General features: G+C 46.7%; 1 protein-coding gene across 2 annotated transcripts in view; it reads left to right on the forward strand.

Annotated features, from left to right (window-relative positions):
- Positions 1–25903, forward strand: part of CD99L2 (CD99 molecule like 2) — an 87954-nt gene extending 62051 nt beyond the window's left edge. The window contains exons 6-10 of one of the 2 annotated variants that reach the window (XM_081041979.1): positions 15044–15082; positions 15579–15698; positions 20235–20252; positions 21727–21792; positions 22988–25903. In XM_081041979.1, coding sequence (XP_080898105.1) covers positions 15044–15082; positions 15579–15698; positions 20235–20252; positions 21727–21792; positions 22988–23052 — 308 coding nt within the window. In that variant the 3' untranslated portion in view covers positions 23053–25903. The remainder of the gene's footprint in view (positions 1–15043; positions 15083–15578; positions 15699–20234; positions 20253–21726; positions 21793–22987) is intronic. The other variant, XM_081041980.1, reaches the window with a different exon arrangement.
- The last annotated feature ends 389 nt before the right edge of the window (positions 25904–26292 follow it).

Consider the following 26292-nt stretch of genomic DNA (forward strand, 5'->3'; position numbering starts at 1 on the left):
TTGGTACAAATTCATAATGAATAATCCCTCCAATATCAAAAAATGTTAGCAACATCATTGCAACAAGTTTGCGAACTTAATTGGCAGACTTCGTATGTCAAGATCTGATCCTAATATGGAAAGAATGTTAGCCAACGTCTTTTTTTTTAAATTTTATTGGGGGAATATTGGGGAACAGTGTGTTTCTCCAGGGCCCATCAGCTCCAAGTCATCCTTCAATCTAGTTGTGGAGGGCGCAGCTCAGCTCCAAGTCCAGTCTCCGTTTTCAATCTTTAGTTGCAGGGGACACAGCCCACCATGCCATGCGGGAATTGAGCCGGCAACCTTGTTGTGGAGTGCTCATGCTCTAACCAACTGAGCCATCCGGCCTCCTCTCCAGAGGCTCAGCAACAGCTCATTGTCTTCATTCTAGTTGTGGAGGGTGCAGCTCACCAGCCCATATGGGAATTGAACCGGCAACCCTGTTGTTCAGAGCTTGTGCTCTAACCACCTGAGCCATCCGGCCACCCCAAGCCAGACTTGATATGACAAAGCAGGTTATGGTTGTAATTTGATTTTTACTTGTGGTTGTCACCTGTTATGGTGCATTGCTGTGATCGTAATGTGGTTATGACATAAGTGGTTGTAGTTGTAACTATCGCGATGGTACCCTGTTCTAATGGTAAGTTCTGGTTGTAGCACTTTGTGATTGTAGCCTGTTTTGATGGTAAGTTGTGGTAATCAGTGTAACAAGTGATGAGTGTATCTGGTTGTAACCCTGCCACACTCCCTGCAATCCTGGCTATGGTAGTAAGTAGCATTTGCTCCTTTTTTGCAGGAACTGTGCCTTTCATATGGGAACAGTGTTCTCCCTAATGAAAGGATACTGTAGTCAAATCTGTCCTTCAAAACACCTCTCCAAACAGTGTTATCTTGAGTAAAAAGCTCTAAAGCCTTCTAAATGAAACTTGCCGGTGTCAGGAGAACATGGAACATTTAAAGGGCAAACCCAACAAATTAGCCAATTACTCCTGGGTGACAAATGGTATTTCCAGATGGGGAGATGAGGACAGTAGCAGTTTATGTACGCATGCACATGAATGAGAGTCTGAATGACATGTCGGGGGGGTTCCTTATTAAAAGTCATGCTTTAACAAGGAGGAAGTGTTAGGAAATTCTTTAATTAGGCTCATATTTGAACTTCTCTTGTAAAGAATAATCAATTTTTAGCTTAAGTTATACCCTCTGTCTTTATAGATGTCAGTAAAAGAAGATAAAAGGGGTCCCAGAAAAAAATACAAATGTGAAAATGAAAAGTGGTTGTGATAAGGACACAATGCAATTCTCAGACACTGTCCTATGTGCCAATATGCTAATGCCATGAGTGAAGATAAAACATCACCTTTAAATAAGTGATGATCGTCGGCATAAAAACAATCGTAATTCATACATTTGCCAACCTTGGGTCTTAAGCACATAGACTCAACTATAGTTTTGGAGTGTATTTCTGAAACAATATGTTATCTGTTATATATTTTTTTCTCAAGAAAATATTTTTACTGGCCTTGTAGGAGCCTCATATTTTGTCTGTAGGTGACAGTGACAGGCTCTCATCCACAGGTTGCATCTGTTGTCTCACCTCTCACCTCCCCGTTAAATCCCTGACAAGTTGACTGGTTGATGGCTTGCTGAGGATAAAGGAGCTGCTGGCTCTCCCTCTTCACTTGCCACTGAGATTGCCATATTAACTGAAGTGCTGCGAGTTGTGTAGGTCCCCTGTAGCAGCTGCAGTAGAGTTGCTGGTTTTCATGGCCTGTCCACCCCTCCCCAGTTGAACCAGCTTCTGGGGGAAGGGGAAATGAGAGCAACCCTGAGGAAGAAGGCCTCAGACACCAGCTGTTCTCACTGGAACTAATCTGTTTCCTGAAATGGCTGTCTGCTTATCCAGGGTTATAGTTGCTTTTTGAGGAAATGATTTGTTGACCTCATCCCCTCATGCTGGAAGTCCTCTCCTCTAATATCTTTTGAATCTAGAATATTCCTTCTCTTTGCCCCTCCTGAAGCCCAGACCCATGTCACCTCCACTTGGGTCATTACCTTAATGTCTTAACTGATCTCCTGGCTCCAGTTTGTCCTCCATGCAGCTGCCAGAGAGAACCATCAGGAATATGAAACTGATCTTCTCAGACCTGTATAATAATGAAAAGATGGCCCAGTTAAAAAAGAAATGAGCAGAAGAGTTGAAGAGGCACGTCACAGAGGAAGTTATATGAAGATGTTCAAAATCGTTTTTTATTAAGGAAATGCAAATTAAAACCACATTGGGATACCACGAGACACCCACCAGAATGGCTAAAATTAGACTGACACCACCAAATGTCGCTGTGGGTGTGGAGCAATTGAAACTCTCGTACATTGTTGGTGGGAATGTAGTTTCTTGTACAACTGAACATAGACCTCCCTGATGTCGCAGCAATTTCACACTTATTCAACAAAAATGAGAGCTTACGTTTAAAAAAAAAGACGTAAAAGAAGGCTCATGGCAGCTTTGTTTATAATAGTGAAACAAAACAAAACAAAAAAACTGGGAATAGCCCAAGTATCCATAGGAGACTCATTAGATAGACAATTTGTGATATATTTATATATTCATACAATGGAATGAATTACTGATACACATAAAAACATGGATAAACATCATGTGCTGAGTCAAGGAAGCCAAAGAAATAAACGAGTACATACTACAGGAGCCCAAACCTATGAAGTTGTAATACTTGCAAATTAATCTGCAATGTTACACGTGAGATCCATGGCTTCTGGGGCTGACACACAGACAGGGAGTGATCGGGCAGGAACACGAGTGAACTTTCTGGGGTGTTGATCACATTCTGTATTTTGGCAGGTGTATTCATCTGCCAAGACTTACCAAATGGTACACGTGAGATTTCTGTATTTTACTATACGTAAATTTTGCCTTGTAAAAGGAATCATAAGCAAATGTGGAACTCTAAGTAACAATATGTTGAGGGGTGACATGAAGTGATGTCTGCATCACAAAAATAAGAAAGCGGTGGATGGACAAGATGATAAAACAAATAATGCAAAATGTTCACTATAAAACCAGAGGGTGTGTATATGAGTTTGGTATACAGCGCTTTCAACTTTTTTTAATGTTTGAAAAGTTTTTTAAGTAAATGTTGGGGAAATTTTTTTTAAAGTCTCTTTAGTAACTTCCCACTGCCTGTAAGATAAGTTAAATCTCCTTAGCTTGCTGCGGTATCTTTGTGCCCTAGACCACTGGGTTCCTTTCATCTCCAAATATGCAAATGGACTGGGCCTTTACATGTCACTTTTCTGTCTGAAATGCCTTTCTTCCACCAAATGAATTCCCACTCATTCCTCAGAGAATGCTAAGCTACCCACCCTTTAAGAGACACCTCAAACATTGCCTCCTCTCTGAAGGCTCCGCACCTCTCTGGCCCTTTTCCCTCTGCCTCAGTTTGGCCCTGTGTCACAACATCCATCTCTTGCCTCTGGGTTCTCCTAGTTCCTCTCACCCTACAGGGGAGCCCTTATCACAACAGCCACACCTGAGTCACGTAGGGGGTCAGACAATTAAGTTCGCGAACTCATCTTAGAAAAAGTGTTGCATACCCTATTGCTGAATATCACTACGGTCACCTTTGAAGAGCTCCCCTTGGGAAGCTATGCACCGACGCCAGCGCCTAGTCCACCCTTCACAGCAATTTTGGAACTCTTTTTCTGGAATGGCCATCAGAGCTGTCATTGTATTACCCTTGATGTCCTGAATGTCATCAAAATGACTTCCTTTCAATATCTCCTTTATCTTTGGGTAAAGAAAGAATCATTGGGGGACATATCAGGTGAGCAAGGAGGCTGTTCCAATACAGTTATTTGTTTACTGGCTAAAAACTCCCTCACAGACAGTGCCGTGTGAGCTGGTGCATTCTCGTGATGTAAGAGCCATGAATTGTTGGTGAAAAGTTCGGGTCATCTAACTTTTATACGCAGCCTTTTCAGCAATTCCACATAGTAAACATGGTGAACTGTTTGTCTAGTTGGTACAAATACATAATGAATAATCCCTCTGATATCAAAAAAGGTTAGCAACATTGGTGCAACAAGGCCGTGAACTTAATTGTCAGACCACGTGTATCTTTTTCACTCCTGCTAGATTTGGCTTCCTGAAGGCAGGCACCCTTTACCTTGTGTATCCCTGGCACCCCCAGCAAAAGTGCTGAAATGAGGGGGGTTGGGATGGAACATACACCTGGCTTTGCTTTCTACCCTGTCATGCCCACCTCCCCATTAAGGGAAAGGTGAGGCATTTGATTGGCTAGGCTGATGACCCTCTGGGCCACATTAGTGATGGAGTCATGGCATGAAATGCTTTCTCTTGGACCCTGAAGGGAGTGAGGGAGCCTGGGGCACTCCATGTAGTTGTCTGGCAGTGTGTACACTCTTAGAATATGTGGACTGTGTGATCTGGTCTGTAAACCCTGCTTTCCCCCAGGTAAGCTTCAGGGTGATTTGTGAGAGAGGAGAAGAGAAATAGCAGGAAGCTTCCATCTGGCTTCAGGCCATATTTTCTAACTCAGTACACAGAAGCCTTGCCCTTGAGGTTGCTGGTGTACTTGTCTAGCCCATTCATAAAATGAATGCCTTCCCTGATCTTCCCCTGAATCTTTCAATGTTCTCAATTGTTAAAGGACCTGGAGGGAAAGAGGGGTGTCATTATCACCCCCACTGGCATGTTGGTCAGAAAACTCTTGATAAGTTGACCCATGGTATCAACAGGGGGTGAGAGAAGGGCTGGGTCAGGGGAAGAGAGTGGGTCAGGGAAGGAACAAAAAGGGACAGGCCATTGCTCACGCTTTCCCTTCTCCAAAGCGCCTTTGCACCCTCAGGGACAGTCTTCCTTCTGGTCTCCTTAAAGATCATTCTGGGGCAGCAGCATTTCATTGGCCTGGCTGGATATTTTACCCCCTGCCTGTTCTTACTGGACCTTCCCTGAACTTCTGGGTCTGTTCAAAGCCAGCATTTCAGTGAGCAGCTCGTTCAAGTGGCAGCCCTTGGGATGGGTCTTTTCAGGGAGGGCTTTTCTTCTGCTTTAAGCCCAAACCCTCCCTGCATTGCAAAGAACACCAGAAAGAGAAGAGCCCCCACTCCCGGAACTTCTCCTTGGCGATCTAAAGGTGAAAGTTGATTTGTAGCACGCAGCCCTCCACTGCGTTGATGCCTTTTTTGGGGGGTCAGTACCTCCTGCCTCTGGATCTAGTAGCCTACATGCTGGGTTCACTCTGTTACAGGCTGCTTGTTTGCAACTACTTTGGGCTCACGGGGCAGAAAATACTATATCATTTTTTCAGTCAGAAAATTTAATGTTAGAATCAAACTGGGCATCTTTTTACTCCCAGATGGCAAATTTTCAGGCCAAAAGCATGTAGTTCTTAAAAACTGAGGCAAGAATCAAAATCCATGCGTTTAAAGAGATACAAACATTTTCTTTCACATGTGTCTGGGTCTCGCATATTGGCTGTGTGAAGATGTCCCCTGGTGTGTGGCATGAATGCCATCACCTTTAGTTCCCAGAGTTAAATGAGAAGATGTTCTTGGCTGTGGTCAGCTAGTTGACTGTCACCTTAAGTGCTGTCTCCCTCCAAATACAACCTCCTTGGTTCTCAGGAGGAACCTGCAGGAGCCTCTGTCCTTGATTTCCTTCTAGAGCTTTTCATAGACAGCTTCCTCTGCCCTCCCTACTCGCCTGGCAGGCTCCTAGGCTCAGCAGACTGCTTTCTGCCTTTGGATGTCTGTTTTATTTCTCTCATAATACCACACATGGAAAGCCTTGCTTAGGCCTCTGTGCTTTCTCCCTGTCTGGAACGTTAAGTCGCCTGGACTTTTCTTGGCCCCCAGGAGGCCTTACTGAGTTATTTGTAAGAATCTTTTTTATTGTAGTATGATATACATAAAGTTTACCATTTCAATTATTTTAAAATTAATTTTTATTAAACTTGTTGGGGTGACATTGGTTAGTAAAATTGGTTAGGTTTTAAGTGTACAATTCTATAACACACCATCTGTATATTGCATTGTGTTCTCACCACCCAGAGTCAGTTTTCTCCTTCCATCACCATGTATTTGACCCCCTTTATCCTTTTCTACCTCCCCCCCACACACCCTTCTTTCCCTCTGGTAACCACCGTACTGTTGTCTGTGTCTATGAGTTTTTGTCTTGTTCATTCATTGCTTTCAGTTTTATATCCCACATAAGGGTGAAGCCATATGCTTCTCCACTTTTTCTGTCTGACTTATTTCACTTAGTGTAATAATCTCAAGATCCATCCATGTTGTTGCAAATGGCACTATTTCATCTTTTCTTATGACTGAGTAATATTCCATTGTATATATGTACTACATCTTCTTTATCCAATCATCTATCGAAGGACAATTAGGTTGTTTGATGTCTTGGCCACTATGAACAATGCTGCAGTAAACATAGGGGTACATATATCTTTACGAATAAATATTTTCAGAGTTTGGGGTAGATACCCAGAAGAGGGAATGCTGGGTCGTATGGTAATTCTATTTTTTTTTCTTTTTTTTTAAATTTATTAGTTTCAGGTGTACAAGACAAGGTAATACTTAGACGTTCATCATTTATATCCCTCACACTGTGAACCCCCCTCCCCCCATCCACTATCCCTCCGACCTCACACTGAACCATCACATTATATATATAAATTTATAGTTGGCATTCATTAATGTTTAGCTTCTGGTGTACAATGCCATGATCAGGTATCCACAGTATCCCTGAGGTGGTCTCCCAAATAGGACGCATGTCCATCGGATACCCAACAAAATCTTTACAACATTATTGAATACCTTCCCCAAATTAATTTTCAAAAAAACCCTGAGGCCATCTTGTGGTTACCAGCTGCTTCCAAATCCCTTCACCTTTCCCCTTATCCCCCCCCCCCCGGTAATTCTATTCTTAATTTTTTACTGTTTTCCATAGTGGCTGTACCAATTTACATTCCCACCAACAGTGTATGAGGGTTCCTTTTTCTCCACAGCCTCTCCAACACTTATTATTACTTGTCTTGTTGATGATAGCCATTCTAACAGGTGTGAAGTGATATCTCATTGTGGTTTTGATTTGCATTTCCCTAATAGCTAGTGAAGTTGAGCATCTTTTCGTATATCTGTTGGCCATTTGTATGTCTTGGGACAAGTGTCTGTTCAGGTCCTCTGCCCATTTTTTAATTGGATTGTTTGTTTTCTGTTGTTGAGTTGTATGAGTTCTTTATATCTTTTGGATATTAGCCCCTTATAAGAGGTGTTGTTTGTAAATATTTTCTCCCATTCAGTTGGTTGCCTCTTTGTTTTGTTGACAGTTTCTTTTGATGTGCAGAAGCTTTTTAGTTTGATACAGTCCCATTCATTTATTTTTGCTTTCAGTTCCCTTGCCTTTGAAGTCAAATTCATTAAATCCTCTCTGAACCCAAGGGCCATAGTTTAGTGCCTATGCTTTCTTCTATGCAGTTTATTGTTTCCGGTTTTATATTTAGGTTTTGGATCCATTTTGAATTAATTTTGGTATATGGTGACAGATAGCAGTCTAGTTTCGTTCTTTTACACGTGGCTTTCCAATTTTCCCAGCACCATTTATTGAAGAGGCTGTCTTTCCTCCAGTGTATATTTTTGGCTCCTTTGTCAACAATTATCTTCCATATATATATGTGGGCCTTTCAACCATTTTTAAGTGTACATTTCAGTGGAATTAAGTACATTCACAGTACTGTGCAACCATCATTATCTATGTGCAGAACTTTGCCAAACTTAAACTCTGTACTGATTAAGCAGTTATGGCCCATTCTTCCCTATCCCCAGTCCCTAATAGCCACATTCATTGTACTTTCTGTCTCTGTGAATTTGACTACTTTAGGTACCTCATATAAGTGAACTCATACAGTAGTTGTCCTTTTGTTTCTGGCTTTTTTCACTTAGCATAATGTTGTCAGGATTCACCCATGTTGTAGCTTGGATCAGCATTTCTTCTTTGGCTGAGTAATATTCCATTGTATGGACAGACCACATCATTTTTAATCCATTCTCCCTACTGGGTCTTTGAAGAAAACATTTCTCTTCCATTTTTGCTGTATTGATTGTCACTATCTCAAAGTATCTGGGTCCTCTCATGATCCCTTACAGGCTATTAAGTTAATCTCATGTAACAGGGAATCGAGTCTCGATGGGAACATAAGCATGGCAGAAGAGCTGAAGAGGAATGGCTTACTCCAGAAATATTGGCTAAAACCCATCAGGCGTCCACTGGCTATTTGGTCACCACCGACTCCCCCAGGTGGTCTGCCCAGCTGTGGGCACAGTGAAACGAGTTGGGGTTTTCCATCAGGAGCTGAAAAGTTAGGGATTTGCCCCCAGATAGCCTACATTCACTCTGAATAGCCCTTTCTAGATCTCTCATGTATATGTGTCTCTAACTTAATTCTTTGCACCTGTTTCCATATTTTTTTAAGCTTTCATACTGTGAAGAAATAAGTTGTCTCAGATGTGAGGAAAAGCTTTCTGGTCTTAGTGTTCTAAAGCGTGAAGAAACCTACTTGCTCCCTCGTAGCCCCTGCCCCCGACACAGATATGCACATGGACATGTGTGCATGCATGTGGGCACACGTGCAGGCATGCACACATGCACACACACGTGCCCACATACCCAGGAGTGTAACATGAACATAGGGGCTTTCTCCAAGAGAACTTTTTTGGTATCTTGAGAGCTTAGCATAGGAAGGGGGCGTTGCAGGGCTCTGTGTCAGATTGGGGCAGGGCACCTGTTATTATTGAGAGGGTGAGCATTCTCATCCCTAAGTGGGTGGAAGGAGGAAATCCTGGCCTGGGAGACTTTCTGGAACAGTGAGCAATGGCATCCCCAGTGGTTAGCCCAGGCAGTCATGTTTTGGCCAATTTTTTCAGTTCCATTTGACTTTGTAACCATGGGTCATTTGAAGCAAGTCTTTTCCCCTCTTTGTTTACTCATTTTAAAAAATTTTTTAAATTTTATTTTGCATTTCTGCTGCCACTTTTAAAAAACATAATAAAAATCAATTTAAAAAATGTAGAAGTTCCAGCTATGGCTGGAAGTCTGGAATACTTACAAAAGTCCTTAAGTATTTGAATATCCCCCCTAGCAATTCTAGATATAATCTTCCCATGTTACTCTCCATGCCCTTGGTAACTCAGACGTGTCAGGCACTCACTGTGAGCCCGGGGTTGTACTGTTTTCAGAAAGAGCAAACATGTGCCTTGCCTCCCTGTCTCCCAGCAATGTGGCTGTGTAGGGCTCAAGACTGATGTGTATGTGTATGTGTGCATTGTTGTCTTTTGTATTTGAATATGCTGAGGATATAACACTTCTGTTGACAACAGGGCTTATTTACGACTTCCTCACTGAGGTAATGCCTCCTGTTCTACAGTGTTCCCTGTAGCTTCAGTGGTCACTAAGCTATCTTCATAGGTATGGGAAGTCTCTATAGCTACGCTGGTTGTTATAGCTACGGTGATTGCTAAAGCTACAGCAGTAGCTATCCCTATGGCAGTCTCCATAGTTTCAGGGGTTCCTAAAGCTACAGTGGCAGTTTCTATAGTTATGACAGTCGCTATTGCTATGACAGTGGTCCCTAGAGTTCCAGCATCCCATATCGCTATACATATAAGTTTCTGTGCTCAAAGCCAGTTGCAGTATGAGATATGCTGTACAGGCAAATTGCTAGTACAATAGAGGGCTATTCAAGTCTCTTTAGTATATAATTGTGAACTCAGAAGGTAGCTCTGCATACGAAACACTGTCCTTGAAAATGACGATCCTGCCAGTGACCTGTGAAATAGCCTTTTCGAGAAGTCTTCCGGTTGTGGAAAAATACAGGTGGATAGATTTGCACGGGAATTGCATATTTTAAACACTTTGGAAATTGTATTGAAAAATACTTGTTTATTGTTTCACCATCTAGGAAGAATCACCAGTAATCCTTTGGAGTATATGCTTCTAGTACTTTTTCTATTCATAACTCTACATTGTAAATATTTGTGTTTATTTTTATAAAAATGGGATCATGCTACCTTTTAAAAACCATTTTAATTCAATAATACCCTGAATATCTTTGTCATTAAAGAGTACTCTAAAATACGATGTCAATGACTGCATAATATTGTTATACCATAATTTATTTAACCAGTCCCTATTTTTGTACAGAGAGGTTACTTCCTCCAGCTTTTTACTACTCTACACAGTGTTGTGTTGAACATCCTCATAGCATAATAAACAAAACCTTAATTGTTTGTCAGATAAATTCCTAGAAGTTGAATTCCTGGGTCACAGGAGGTGTAAATTTATAAAGATGCAACTCTTCAAGTGTACTGCCAAATGGTTGTACCAGCGTCTATTTCCACCACTAGGAAGTAAACCGGTGTTTGCTCATATGCTCACCTCCACTGGCTATTACAGTTTTGTAATCTTTGCAAATTTGATCAGGCAAAATGCTATCCTGTTTCAATTTGCATAACTTTCAATCCAAGAGAGGTGAAACACTTCCCATCTCTATGTCTTCTTAGACACTTCTAATATATCGTGGAAATTACCTGTTCACATACATTGCCCATTTTTCTACTGGAATCATTATCTTTTCTCACTGATTTGTAAGGGGTCCTTTTACATTAGGGATTATTATTAAGCCCTCTTCATGTATTCCAAAAACATTTTATTTACCCATTCATCAATTGATAGACCTTTGGGTTGTTTCCGCTTTTTGGCTTTTTGAATAATACTGCAATGAAATGAGTATACAGATTTTTGTGTGGGCATATATTTTCAATTCTCTTGGGTATACATATCTAGAACTAGAATTGTTAGGTCATGTGGTAACGCTCTGTGTTGAAATTTTTGAGGAACTGCCTACCTGTTTTCCATAGAAGTTGGGCAATTTTATACTCCCATCAATAATATGTGAGGGTTCCAATTTCTCCACATCCTTGCCAACACTTTTACCTTTTTAATTATTATTATAGACATCTTAATGCACGTAAAGTGGCATCTCATTGTGGTTTTGATTTGCATTTCCCTCATGACTAATGATGTTAAGCATCTTTTCATGTGCTAATTGGCCATTTGTATGTCTCTTTGGAAAAATATCTATTCATATCCTTTGTCCATTTTAAAATTTTTATTATTGAGCTGTAGATGTTCTTTATATATTCTCAATACTAGTCCCTTATCAGGTATACAATTTGCAAATGTTTTCCTCCATTCTATGGTTTTGTCTTTCCACTTTCTTTTTTTTATTAAAGTTTATTGGGGTGACAATAAAAACCACAATGAGATATCACCTCACTCCAGTCAGAATGGCTATCATCAACAAGACAAATAGTAACAAGTGTTGGAGAGGCTGTGGAGAAAAAGGAACCCTCATACACTGTTGGTGGGAATGCAGACTGGTGCAGCCATTATGAAAGGCAGTGTGGAGGTTCCTCAAAAAATTACGAATAGAATTACCATATGACCCAGCAATCCCTCTCCTGGGTATCTACCCAAAAAATCTGAAAACTTTTATGCATAAAGACAAGTGTGCTCCAGTGTTCTTTCCACTTTCTTGATGATGTCCTTTCAAGCACAAAAGTTTTTAATTTTGATGAAGTCCAATTTATCCATCTTTTTTCTTTTGTTGCTTGTGCTTTTAGTACTGAAGTTTTTACTTTCGATATAATGTTTTCCATTTTGAGTTTCTGGATTTAGGGTCATTTAGATACTGATTCCTTAACCTGAGACAATGTAAATGTTGTCCTGCATTTTCTTATAGTGCTTGTATGCCTTCATCTATTTTATATTTATTGAAAACTTAGTTCCACAGATGGTATTGGATTAGATACATTTATTTTATGCCAATGGTTCATCAGTTGTCCCAGTACCATGTGTTACACAGCATGCATTTAAAGGACTGGGTTCAGCATGTGCTCAGAGGAAGTGAACAGAGCTTAGTTGTGAAACGAAGACAAAAGCTGTGACGTTGGCTTTGCTAACTCCAGTGGCAGGTCTGTGTGTTGATTTCAGTTCAAATTCATGCAACTAGAAGGGATGGAATAATCTAGAATGACTGGCTTTTTATTGTCCAATTGTTTTTTAGCCTCATGGTATTTCTAGTTCACATGCCCTTCTGAGCAATGAGTTGCCTACAGGATGTGATCACTTTAAAAAAAAAAATATATATATATATATATACATACATATATATATATATACATACATATATATATACACACACACACACATACATATATATATTATTTTTTTAATTTATTGGGGTGACAATTGTTAGTAAAATTACATAGATTTCAGGTGTACAATTCTGTATTACATCATCTATAAATCCCATTGTGTGTTCACCACCCAGAGTCAGTTCTCCTTCCATCACCATATATTTGATCCCCCTTACCCTCATCTCCCACCCCCCACCCCCTTTACCCTCTGGTAAACACTAAACTATTGTCTGTGTCTATGAGTTTTTGTTTCTCATTTGTTTGTCTTGTTCTTTTGTTGTTTTTGGTTTATATACCACATATCAGTGAAATCATATGGTTCTCTGTTTTTTCTGTCTGACTTATTTTGCTTAGCATTATACTCTCAAGATCCATCCATGTTGTCACAAATGTTCCTCTATCATCTTTTCTTACTGCCGAATAGTATTCCATTGTGTATATATACCACAACTTCTTTATCCATTCATCTATTGAAGGATATTTTGGTTGTTTCCATGTCTTGGCCACCGTAAACAAAGCTGCAATGAACATTGGAGCACATGTGTCTTTATGTATAAATGTTTTCATATTTTTTTGGGTAGACACCCAGGCGAGGGATTGCTGGGTCATTTGGTAATTCTATTCATAATTTTTTGAGGAACCTCCACACTGCCTTGCATAACGGCTGCACCAGTCCGCATTCCCACCAACAGTGTATGAGGGTTCCTTTTTCTCCACAGCCTCTCCAACACTTGTTACTATTTGTCTTGTTGATGATAGCCATTCTGACTGGGGTGAGGTGATATCTCATTGTGGTTTTTATTTGCATTTCTCTTACGGTCACTTTTTTTGAAGGGAAAGAAATAACATTTTTTTTTTGTCATCTTCTTAGGATAATGCTTCCGTACAACTACAGATTGTCAGATAGTCAGGAATTCCTAGAGACATGAAGTATTGAGCTTTTGAGTCTTCTTGGCAGCCTGGGAGAGTGCCAGACCTCTGTGTAAGCCCCCAGAGGAACAATATGCAGGGGTGGTCCTATTTACCTTTCATGTACACCCTCTTAACCCAGGCATCATTCAAGTTCCTGTGAATCCTCGTGACCAAATATTAATAAGGAAAAAGAGACTTGTGAGTACTCAGCTTCATTGTACCTCGAGGTGAAAGAAAGAGTAGGTTGAATTGCTCAGCCGTGTCTGGAAATCTAGTGACGTGAACAGGTCAGAAGAGGAGATCTGTGAAGGGGCTTACCCCTCCAGTGCAACAGAGGGAGTACCACTGATGGGCCCACACAGTTGGACTCCAAGCCCTCACAAGTGGCCTTGCCGCTGACGTGTTAATGTACAGGGGGACTCTTGTCCCCGTTTCTCCAACAGGAGTGATTGTGGTGTTCTTTTTTTAATGCCAGTGTTCCTTGTTTTATAAATAACTATTCATATCCAATCACAGATCTTTATAAAATGCATTTAACCCAAGGATTCAGCCCCAGGTGGGAACATAGCAAACCTCTTTTTCTCCCTCCGCTCCTGACTCTTTAACAAAAAAATAGCCTTTATTTTTCAGAGAACTTTGAGGTTCACAGCAAAACTGAGCATAATGCAGAGTTCCCATACCCCCCGCCCCCCTATCCTCACAGTCTCCCCCATTACCAGCATCTCTTACTAGACAGGGGACATATGTTACAATCCAGGAATCTACATTCCCTCAGACTCTTTGATTGGTGAAGGAAATGTTCATTGCCTCCAACATCCCAGGGTGGTTTCCCCTAATAATCCTGGGCTTTGGGAACACAGTCACCCTCCATTAATGAGCGTTATGCCATGAGAAGAAGAGGATGACGTGAAGGTAGTGCTCAAGGCTAATTAATATCCTGAAATGGCACCACTTGCTTGTGAGGGGGCTGCCGTCTGGGGAAGTGTTTGTGTGCGCACACACTATGAAATTTTATCACATGCGTAGATTCCTGCGACCACCACCACAGTCAAGATAAAGGACAGTTCTGTCACCACAAGGATCACAGCCAGCCCCCTCCCTAACTCCTGTCCACCAGTATTCTCTTCTCCATCTCTGTGATACTTCAGAACCTTTTGAATTTAAAAATCTTGGGTAAGGAATTGTCAGCCTGGATTTGTTATTGTTCCAAGAACAACTTCAGGTCTATGCCAAGATGGAAGTGGAAGCCCTTACAAACTCTTAATTATGACTTAATCCTGTAGCATATCAGAAGGATGCTGTATATGTACCTAAATTACATGAGCAGAAACATCTAGATTTGAAGAAAAACATACAAAGCACTAAGCACAGGAGGAAAGTAAAGTGAAATATTAACCATAAATCTCGCTGGCTGGTGAGATTATAAATTATTTTTATGCTGGCCTTTCATCCTTTTTTAAAACAAAGTTTTACAGAAGCATATTTCTCGAATCAGATAAAGAATAAATACTTCTTACAGGAAATACTAGATACGTGGGGCACAGACTGTCGTCATTCACAAGGCAGGCTCACCTGGCACAGGCCCAGCTCCGCCACCTGCCGGCAAGTCCCCCACCTGCAAGCTTCTGCTCCCTCCCCTGTAAGGTAGGGATGCCGGGTGACCTGTCCCACTGGATTGCAAAGAGATTTAGTGGAGTACTGTGCACAGAGAGCCAGGATATCACAAATGCTCAATGACAGCAGTGACTGTCATTTTGGGGGCTCATGGGCTCACAGCGGACACTAAGTGCTTTTGTCCTTTTTCCAGGTGATGGCCGATATGGCAGCAATGACGAGACTGAAGCCGGTGGGTTTGAGTTCCAAGGTTTCTGTTGGAAAGCACAAGGAGACCTAGTGCTGGCCTGCTCTCGTCTCAGAGTTGGCCTTCCCGACCTTCCCCTGAATGTTTCTGGTAGAGAACCGTGAGGCTAACAGCAGAGGGATGAAGTCACTTACAGGAATGATGCATGAAAATATGGATCCCTAGGGAGGTGGCACCACTGGAAGCCCCCTGACCTGAGACCTAGAGACCTGTGTGGGACTCAGTTAGAGGGACGGCACCATTTCCATGTCCACCTTTTAAGCTTGTCAAAATGGAAGTCCTTACAGAAAATGAGAAGCACTTGGCAAATCCAAGGGGGCACTGTGTCATTTGAACTCCTTAGTTACGTACAAGTGGCGTAGTCCTCTCATACTGGCTTGAGGGTGCTGGGCATTGGAGCAAGCTTAACTCAGTGCCTGAGCCAATCCTTGTGGTGCTCTTCACTTGACTTCTTATTTCTCCCACCCTCTCCTTTGCCCAGGAATGTCGCCAGAGACTGGCACCATTGCCGGTGTGGCCAGTGCCCTGGCCATGGCCCTGATCGGTGCCGTCTCCAGCTACATCTCCTACCAGCAGAAGAAGTTTTGCTTCCGCATTCAGCGTAAGTGGACCTGCCCTGTGGCCTGTTGTGGCTCTGCCCACAGCTGTTTCATTCCCCCAACTCCTGGATATGAACAAATGGTCAAGGTCTTTGGAGGGAAGGGGGCAGAAACATGAGCAAGTTGAGATTCAGGTCCATTCCACAGCCTTCCTGAGAACAACTTCAGAGAAGGCTTTCTGGGGAAGGGGGAGGTGGAGTTGCACTTTGGGAAATCCTTGGGGACGCAACGGAAGTATAAACCAGCCTGGAAGAGAGGATGGGGCTGGACAAAATGACCTTGGTCTCCCAAGGGTTCCAGATCCCAGAAGCCGGGGGTAGAGCCCAATGACCTTTGTGATGTTTCCTTGTAATCAAACAAGAGAGACCAGAGAATTTCCATACGGCCTCAGATCTCACCCAAAGGAATTTGGGGCCTTCAGAGGCTCTGGATCAACAGCTCCCTCTCATGCTGCCAGTTTCCTCAGGAGCAGAAGGCAGCAGGCTGTGGGCATCGCTAAGACCCAGCAGGCAGCACTGTTGGGTAAGCCAGCCCCCCTCCCCGCCCTTTCATGTCCTAAGAAAACAGTGCCCCGGTGCCCCTGCACCTCCCCCCACGAGTCAGAACAATCTTAAAATATATAGAATGACAAATTGTTTTAAAGGAGTAGGAATGCAAGAGAGAATAGAGTGTGGTTTTGCCCCCATCCACCCATGCTAGATTTGTGAAAGCTAGGTTGCTTCCATTTCATGCTGTAGCTGTGAATCTAGAAGATGTGGATAAATTGCAGAGTTACACGTGAAATCCTATCTTGGAAGCTGGCAGGTATCCCATGCTGGGAACCCTGTAGGGGTGCTATTGGGGGTGAACTGAAAGACCACACTGGTTCATTTTAGAAGTGCAGTGTTTAATGTGTGTCACTGTTTGCTGAGAGTGTATCTCTACTTTAAGGCTGGCCATTTTTAGTTCAAGTGACAGAACATGACTCAGTGGTAGTTCCCGTCTTTCTTGAAGTTGAGGACTGTCCCCTGTGAGGCTTAACCTACTCTTGCTCTAGGCCTCTGTCCTTCATTCTAGCCTGGAGCTGAGCTTCCCAGAAGACTAACCCAGGTCCCAGAATGCTTTGAATGTTGATATTGCTGAAGTATCCAACTAATTTTTCATCTGGCCATCACATTTGCTTCTTTTACTCTTATGTAACAATCTTGACCAGGGCCACCACATACAGACAGCTACACAGGCTGTGCACAGCAGCACTCCAGGGGCACCATTCACATATCAGTGCACAACCTGCACAACCGTTCGTAGTCTCCTTGGTTGAGATCCTGTCAACTCATTTGGGATTGAGAAGCTTGGCTATAGGGTGGTATGAATAGGGAAGACTCAGAAGGAGAGCAGACCTGGAAGCTGCATTGTTCTTAAAACTATCCCTTGTCCCAGCTCAAAAGCAAAGAAATTGAGTGGCTTAAAACAGCAGAAATCTATTGTTTCACAGCTCTGGACACCAGAAGTCCAAGATCAAGGTTTCAGCAGAGTTGGTTCCTCCAGGGAGCTCTAGAGGAGGGTCCTTCCTTGTGGCTCTCAGGCTCTGGTGGCCCTAGGCGTCCCGTGGCTTATGGCTGCATCAGTCCGATATCTGTCTGCCTCTGTCTTCACATGGCCTTGCCCTTTGTGTCTGTGTCTCTCCTCTTTTGTCTCTCAAAAGGACACCTGTCATTGGATTTAGGGTCCACCTGGATAATCCAGGATGATCTCATCTCGAGATCCTTAACTTAGTGACATCTACAAAGACCCTGTGGGGACAGAGCCCCAGAAAGCAGTTTCCAGGCTCTCGGCCTCATGTGGAGAGGTGCTTGCTCAGATAGTGGATGGCCGTCAGCTGTGGCTGGTTGGCCATCAGCTGTAGCCATTAAGCCATTGGCCACTGATATAACTGCCGCAGCTACGGAGGGGAGCCGAGGAGAGTGAAGGAGGAGACTGAGGGAGAGTAAGGAGAGTCGAGGAGAGTTGGTCGGTTGGCAGCAAAGCGGACAGCAGGTCGCACGTCGTGTGAACCCAGCCTCCAGTGAGACCATAGTGGTATGACTTCCCTACCCATGGCTCCTGGGTGTTCCTTTTTGGCCTCACCATGTCCTGCGTTCTTATGTGGGGAGCGGGAGCAGAGACCCCGCAGGCCGCCCCGCCGGACACCCCGCACGACAAGCCTTTTTCCAAATAAGGTCATACCCACAGGTTCCGGGGATGAGGACATGGACATGTAGTTTGGGAGCCACCATGTACCCCAGTACAGCATCGTTACCCTGACAGTGAGAATTCCCACAGCCCGATTGAGTAGGTATGATGGACACCCTTATCTCATAGACGAAGAAATGGAGGCTCGGAGGATTGGTGAAGGAGCTTGCTTCAGATGGGAAGCAAAGAATCTAGAAGGGGTGTCAGTCGGTATGAACGGGGAGGGAAAAGAGGTTGATTTCCAAACCAAAAAAGAGATGTCTGGGTTATATCTGTTTGTGTCTATGGGGACACTAAGGTGAAATGAAAACACGTTATTTTCACACTTGTTTCCTGAAACAAACAGATATGAGGTTTTACAAATTGAATTAGCAGGAAAGCCACATAAATCGTGAGAACATGAAGGCCTAGGTCTATAGAGTTGAGCAATTTATATGATATCTGGGAATGGATAAACCAAAAAGAGGGGGGTGTTGATAACAGCTGAAGGCTATGTGGCAAAAAGGCTGGAGAATGTGGACGTAATCTCTTTCTGGGGGGGCCACCTCAAGTGAGGGCGTTACTGGGCTAGGCAGTGGGGGTGAGCCTGCTGGCGGGGGTGGCACAGGCCAGAGAGGCAAGTAGGCTCGTGGGGCTAATGGTGGCTCCCAGGAAGTTCATGGAACCCACTGCCCTCGCAGAGCGGGAGCCAACAGGCCTCTCCCCTGTCTCCCCCACCCCCATTTAGCCTAAGGGCAGGCTCCTCTCCATGGGACTGACTTCACAGTGCACACACTACTTCTCTGTAGGTGGTCCCTCCACCCATGTCCTTGACGCCCAGATTTTCCCCTCAGTGTGTTAATGATATCATCATCATTGCTTAACCCACACTGCCCTGACTCCCTTACCTGGACATACTCGTGCAAGTAGTACCATGTTTCCCCCAAAATAAGACTGGGTCTTACATTCATTTTTGCTCCAAAAGATGCATTAGGGCTTATGAACAGGGATGTTCTCCTGAAAAATCATGCTAGGGCTTCTTTTCTGGTTAGGTCTTATTTTGGGGGACACACGGTATGTATCATCACCCCCAGTTTGCACAGAAGGGAATCGAGTGTGGAGTGCCCTCACATTGAAGAGGACCTGTCTTGCTTCTGTATCCACTCCCTGGGCTACCAACTTTCTCTTTAGAATTAGTAAGTTGTCTCCACCCCGTCTCTGTGGCCTCCCCTCACAGGAATCCAGTCCCCCCCACCCTACATCAGTGCGTTCCCCAAACCTGGGACTTGTGCCCCCTGCATAGATCTTCTCTGGGGCCACAGCACTACCGTGTCCCCTGCCGGTCCAGGCCAGATGTCCTAGTCTTCCATCTGGATGGTTCCATCAGCCTCCTGCCTGCCCCCACACTTCTCCAGCAGCCAGGAGGACCTGTTTAAAATGCACAGGGCCAGCTCTGCCAGGACCTCCTGTGCTCCCCACTGCTCTCTAGGTCATGGCCGAACCCCCGAGCTTGGCATTGAAAGCCCTTTATGGTTCGGCTCCAACTACATCCCTTCCCCTCCACAACCCCCCCACCCCGTCCCGATTACTGTGGCCCTGGGCCCAGAAGCCTTTCTCCACAGCCATACTCACTTACCTGAGTGTGCCCTGCTGTCTCCAGCATCCTCTGCAGTGTCTCCTCTCCTCACCTAGCTCTCATCCTTTGGGCCTGAGGTACCCTCCTAGGAAGCCTTCCCTCCCTCACTGCCTGTAGGCCCTGACTCGATGTCTTTCCTGCGTGCGGCCACAGCGCCCCCTGCCGACTGGTGTGAAGCCTGTGCGACAGGATTGGCCTTGTTGGTTTGTTTCCCTGTCTGTGACTGCTGCACCCCCACTTCCCATAACTCTGGACTGTCAGCTCCCTGGGGGACCCTGTGCATTTCATCTACCAATGTGTCCCTGGCACCTAGGATGGGCTGTAATCAGAAGGAGTCCCATGGGTGTGGGGTGGCTAAGCCCACCGTGAAGCTGGGAGTGGGGATCTCCAATCCCTGCCCTTTGTGCTGAGCTTCTGCCTAGAATAGCCTCAGCCACCACGGCATGGAGGTTAGGAAAGGCAGAGCGGAAATGGTTCACCGGTGCACCAGGAGGGTGAGGAAGGGTAGCATGTGGCTTCTAGGAGGCTCTGTGGTGCTCAGGGGCTTCCAGCCTCTGCTGCCACCAAAGGGGCTCACGTTTTGGGGACCCTCTGCTTCCCCATCTCTGCCCTCAGTGCCAAGGGCCAGTACATCTCACAGAAAGCCCGTGTGCTTTGTTGCCGGGGGCTCAGTTCTTGCTCCAGGGTCCTAAGCTTTGCGTCTTGCCTTCAGATGCAGCAGAAGTTCAAGGTAATGATATGCTTTGACTTACTCGTTTTCCTCTCTGCTTTGGCCTCGAGGCCTTGTGGTCCTCCCTCCCCACCCCGCTGCTCTTGCCCCTTCTCACAGCTCTCCACGCTGTCCCCCTTCCTGGCACTCTCCAACTTGGCTTCGACCACAACCATCTTTAGCTTTTCCAGACTCTCTGTCCCCAGGCTGGGTGTGGCTGGGTTCAGGGATGCATGGGGAGGGTCCTATCTGGGACGCAGATGCCCACTGGCAGTCGTCCATGAAGGGCAACCAGACAGCTGCCCACAGGCAGAAGCCAGTCCAGTGCACACCAGGATGGCAGCCGAGCAGTGACTAGGGGCTTAGGACGCATCTCCCAGCCCCCTCCCATCAGCTGGGAACAACTTCTACCAGCTCCATCACCTGCACTGCCTTGGATGGGGGCTGTCCACTCCTGCCAATGAGCAACACACTCATTTTTCCTGGGCCTATCTGGTGTCTGCCTTGAGCCCAACGAGCAGCAGGGCAGGCAGGTGTACTTTTCTAGGTGAGAATCCTGAATGCAGCCCTGGATGGTGGAGTGACTTACGTTGGAGCCTGCTCAGTCGGTTAGTTGGTTAGAACCATGACCCAATTTTCCCACCGGCCCAGGGCTCTGATGAGGTTTACAGTTTCCTGCTTATCCAGGGATGAGACAAGGACTCTTGACTGTCCCCAAGCAGCAGCAGGGGTAGGGTCTGCTCCGAGTCTTGAGTAATGGCCCTTGCATCTGGCATGGTGCTATTCAGTAGTTGAAGTGCTAGCATGCAGAAGATGCTTTCTAGAGGCCCCACGTCCCTCTCAGAAGTAGGCGGGGAGAAAGCCCAAATGACTAACCAGACCAGAGCAGCTCTCATCTGTGCGCCCTGGGCCCTGCACGCTGGGGCAGGGGCAGCGCTGTTCCCATGCCTGCAGGAGCCGCTTGGCCTCTCCATGCAGGTGTTGCTGGGAGGGCCGGACATTAGCAGGAGGCTTTGCTGGCCTCTCTATAGTGAGCCCCACTCAGCCATCTGCCCCTCACTGCTCGACATCCATCAGTGACTCATGCGGTGCTTGGCTCCCTCTCTGCTTCCCTGGCCCTTGGGCCAGCATGTGGACCCAGGGGTGATGCGGAACCCTGCCATTGGGTGCCCCTTATGCTGGGTAGCTCTGCTGCCTGGCCCACAGCCCCACACGTGGTGGCACCTGTCCTCTGCGGATGGGGTGACTGTCAGGGGCCTTTGCTGGTTGCTATTTCTGAGGACGATGATGAGGAGTCCTGGGCAGGTCAGCACGCTCCCAGCCAGCCAGTGTTTGCTGACAAGGACGTTCAGGTGGCCCGGGTGCTGGGTCTGAGTCCATTAAGGGCGTTGTGTGTTTCTATATGTCACGGAGGACTTGCTCAGGAGTGCTCGATCACAGTGGGAGGCCTTTGAGCTCTGTGTCCATCACTAACTCTGCCCTTTGCCCTTCGCAGAGGGTGTCAATGCAGACTACGTGAAGGGGGAGAACCTGGAAGCCGTCGTGTGTGAGGAACCCCAAGGTAAGGACTTCTTGTCCACTGTCCCTTGCTGAAGGTCTCCTAGTCAGTGGGCCTGGCACTCAGCAGAACTGTACTTGGGAAGTGGGAAGGGCAGAGGTAGCTCATTCTAGAATGTCCAGCCAGAGCAAGGGATTGCAGAGGCCTAGAGATCCCTGTACCCTGCACCCGATTAGCTGGATACCAGGGCCAGATGGTGCCATGTCGAGGACTTCTGTGCACTGTTGAGGCTCAGACTCTGCTCTCGTCATATGTGCATGAGCCCCAGGTCCCTGTGCTCCCTGCCGTGGAAATAGACACCTCCCAGACAAACTCTGATAGAGCCATGGGGCATCTTTCAATCTAGACTCCTAACCTTTCAATTTGAAAATTGCCAAAGGCAAGAGGGAACTGGGTTAAAACACAGGCCTGTTGTTGGAGAACGTGCCCCACGCTACCTCCCTCTGTCCCCGTTCTGTGGTCATCAAGCCCTTTCTGGGTGCAGGGTCCATAGGTGATAGAGGCCGTGTACGGTCAGGCTGCCGGCCTGGAGTTGGCCAGTCTCAGGGCAGATACCACCTAGGGTCCCAGAATGCTGGTGGTGGTCAGGAGAGGCTGTGTGAAGGCGGGGAGTCAGCAGCTCTCCTCAGGAGATGCCAGGGTGGGTGCAGGTAGGGAGAGGGGAGTGCAGCAGCGGGTGGGGGGATGGGCCACACTGATGGGTAATGGGGAGCAGGGTACTTCCTGCCATTGCTTAGGATGGGTACCTGCAGTGTTGCACTGAGTGGACTCAAGAGCCCTGGATGAAAACATGGGAAAAGTGACCATACGGTAGCATTCACTGTGATCATTTCTAAAACTCTTAGCCACCATCGTGTGAGCAGGTGCTGTGGGCCAGGTACCGTGTTGAATACTTTATTTAAAATGATCCTCTCCGCAATCCCATCAGGAGCATTCCCACTTTGCAGATGAGGAAATGGAGGCTGAGCTGTTCCCAGGGGCTGACCAGCTTCCTCCTCTCCAGGGCCCAGGGTTACCCTGCCTGGGGACACAGTGGATGTCAGAAGGGAGGTTCCCCGGCAGGGGCTGAGCTGCTACAGCCCCTGGACAGGACAGGCGGAGAGCCACATCGCTGCCCCAGCAGGGGCTGGCTTGTGTGTGTGCGCCTTCTGTGTAGGATGGCAATGAATCCCTTCTAATGGGTGTCTTCTCTCCTCAGTGCAATTCTCAGCGCTGCCACCACAGACCACAGAGCCCCCGCAGCCCCAGCCGCCCCGGATCTGAGGTGCCACACAGCAGCAGACGCACAGGGGTGCTGCCACTGGGGACCCAGCTCCTTATTTCATTTGGACCCACAGCTGCTGTAGTTCCGCTTCGATGTCATTGGCTTCTTGTTCTAAGTTTTCTGGATGAGCTCTGGGTGATTGTGAGTTTGGTTTCTGTGCCCTGCACACAGACTGGGGTCTCCCCCTGCTGTAGGTGCTCTGAAGAGACTTGGTGTTGAAATCCAGCCTCAGGAGCTACCGGGTCACTGACTCCCCAAAGCCAGCCCGTCCCAGGCCTTAGTGAGCTGGGGAGGGGAAAAACTGAGGTGACAGAGGGCAAGAGGACACTTCTGCTTAGAGGACAAGAGTTTGACCACAGGGTAATGTCACGCCTGAGGTGGTACACTGGCGGATTTCTGCCAATAGGCAGCCCTTGGTGTGACCTCAGAGGGCTGTCAGGGGGCCCAGCTAGCACCCAGTGCTTGAAGCCACTGCAAGGAGCAAACTAGCGAGCACCCAGTGCACACACACACCACATGGGGCAGGGTGGGGGTCGTCATCTTGGTCCTTCTTTCCAGTTCCAGCTTTGACACTGCTGGGCTTCTAGAAAGTTGGCCCACGTGGAGACTTCATTTTTTTTTTTTAAGTGCAAACATGCATGCCATGATAGTCCGGCCCTGAGAGTTTAGGAACCTTCTGGAGAAGTAGGAAGCTGTGACTCTCAGGTCTAAGTTTCATCTGATTCCATGGGGGACGGGTGTGGTCCCCAGGTTGACATGATTGGTTTTTAGGAATCATTCATATACTGAAAATGCATTTTATTCTGGGCGTGGGAGGTGTTCACCGTCCACTCTGTGTTCTTATATTGGTAGCAAAAGTTACAGATGTCAATAATGAGCATCAAAGCCACAGGCATGCTGTATGCTTGTTGTTGGCTTAGAAATGTACGGGGGGTGGGGGAAGGGTGGTAAGGGGAGGGTTTGCTTGCTTTAGTGATGTACAGCTGACTTGGTAAGTTTGTAGTTACCTGTCTGGCCTGCTCAGTGTGCTAAACACCTAGGGATGAGTACTGTGGTCTGTTCAGTGTGGTAAACACCAGAACCCGGGAACTGGCCCCTTACCTGGCTCGGCGCTGTCTGATTTGGGCTGGAGCAGAGCTGGCTCCCTGGAATGTTCCCCTTAGCCTCCATGTGGTCCTGTCCCTGGGCGCCCTGCCGTCAGAGGCTGAGCTAGAGCCATGTCTACTGATAATCAGTTTGCAGTGCCGAAAAGCACTTCTGAAAGCATAATGTAGGTCAGCAGAAAGCTCGGGTCCTGTTTATGAGTTCACATGCCTCTTTGCCCCCACACGGCTGTGTGTTAGCGCCTTGTCTGCCAAACTGGGATGAGGCAACTCCAACTTGTTAAGGAAACAGTTGAAATCTGAGCAGACCCTGCAGGTTGTCTAATGCATGCCTCGTGTGCTCCTTTTAGCACTTATTTAGAAAACAGGCTCGTTGCGGGGTGGTAATCAGGTGTGGTACGTGGCTTGATGCTGCCCTTCGGATCTGTCCCCCGTACAGGCTTGTGGGCCCTGAAAGACCCCTCCCTGCGTGGGGGCATGTGCCAGACAGCCCAGGAGTGTATGTGTACGAGGGGGTGGGGAACACCACCTACTGAGGACATACCTGTGCACAGCGCTGCGGAGGAAGGAAAATGTGGCCGCCCTGTGCTCCAGGAGGTTGTGCAGGGGACGCATTGCTTGGAAGGTGTGCCTGTTTCCAGCCCCTCCCTGCCTGCAGTGGCCAGATTGTCAACTTTGCTAGGCTTGTTCCTCCCAAGGATGGCAAGGGCTGATGGCCTCACCCCGTCACCGGTGCTGGGCTGGAGGCAGCCATGAAGGATTTTTGTATCCATGACCTGTTGCCTCGTAGATAGGGTGACCTGAGGGCCCGGGGAGGGCCAGTGTCCTAAGGAACCGGAGTCAGGGGAGGATTGCGTTAGGATGGCCGCGTGCCAAAGGCCCCCGAGGCATTTTAAAGGAAGAAAAACAGGGCCAGATGGTAGACTACTTCTCTCCCTGCCCCCACGGAGTGTGGACCTTTACAGAGCAGTCTGTCATGGCAGCGACGAGGAGGAGTAATGTGACCTGTGTGATGCCTGGCATGGCAGGCACGGTGCGGGCACTAGCGCTGTCGGGACACCGAAGCTCCCTTCGCTTCCCTTTGAGGCTTGTGATGGCTAAGAGCCTCCAGCTGTCATGAGAAGGCAGCGTGCACAGTGAAGCCACCACCTCAGCAGCTGTGACTTCGATTCACAGACCCATCTTGTTCCTCCTTAGCTATGTGGGTGACTTCTGCACAATGGCCACAGTCCAGTGCTCAGACCTGGCCCTAGGGACTGGCCACGCCTGGAAGGTCGCTCAGTCACCCATTTGCAGAACGCTCCTCCTCGTCAGGGGAGCACTGACGCCTGCAGAAGCCCCCGGGACTCTTGCAATTGTGATTCTCTCCAAGTTGCATTGGCCAGTGTAGGCCTGTCCCAGGTGATAGCGGAGATAAAGTGAATGAACTAGACGGGCCGATTGAACATAGCCAATCTGTGTCAGCTTAATGTGGTGATGGGGAGCTCAGTGTGGACGATCAGTCCGAGCACGCGGAGGAAGGAGACATGGCAGGTTTGTGGTGTGGGGTGCTCTCCTGGGTGCAACCCATAGAACAGTGCCAGGCCCACTGCCTTGGCCACTTGGGTTGGGTTTTAGTACCAGTTCCCTGAGGAAGAAGAAATAGAGACTGATCTAAGAATCCCCTTACTTCTTATGTGCTTGTGTTTAAGTGTGAATTGTAAACTGTCTCGTGTTTGCATTAAATTAAAAGGAACCTCACAGATCATTGCATTGTGACGGGATTAAGGTTCTTCCTTTGTCAGGTGATGCAGTGTCGAGGGTGGCTGTGAGTTCGCGCAGTGGTTTCAGCCCGAGAAAGCCAAGCAGGGACGGGGGCTCTGCCACTCATTGCAGCCATGTGCGGAGTGGCCTGTTGGGGTAAAGTATGCTCTTGTCATGACCTTGCAGCTTGACTTACAAACTGAAAAGACAGCCGGACATTTCAGCCTGAGCAAGATGCGGTGGATACTAGGAAGGTTTGCACACTGAGGTGGGTGGCACTTGTGTCCTTGTAGTGAAATAGCACCACGTCCTCCAACCCAAACCCACCGAGTGACTCTTCTGTGCAGTAGTTCTGCACGGCCAGCTGGGGCCTGGCACAGTAGGCTTCCCAGC

Source organism: Rhinolophus hipposideros (assembly GCF_964194185.1).
Source record: "Rhinolophus hipposideros genome assembly, chromosome: X".
Classification (NCBI taxonomy): Eukaryota; Metazoa; Chordata; class Mammalia; order Chiroptera; family Rhinolophidae; genus Rhinolophus; species Rhinolophus hipposideros.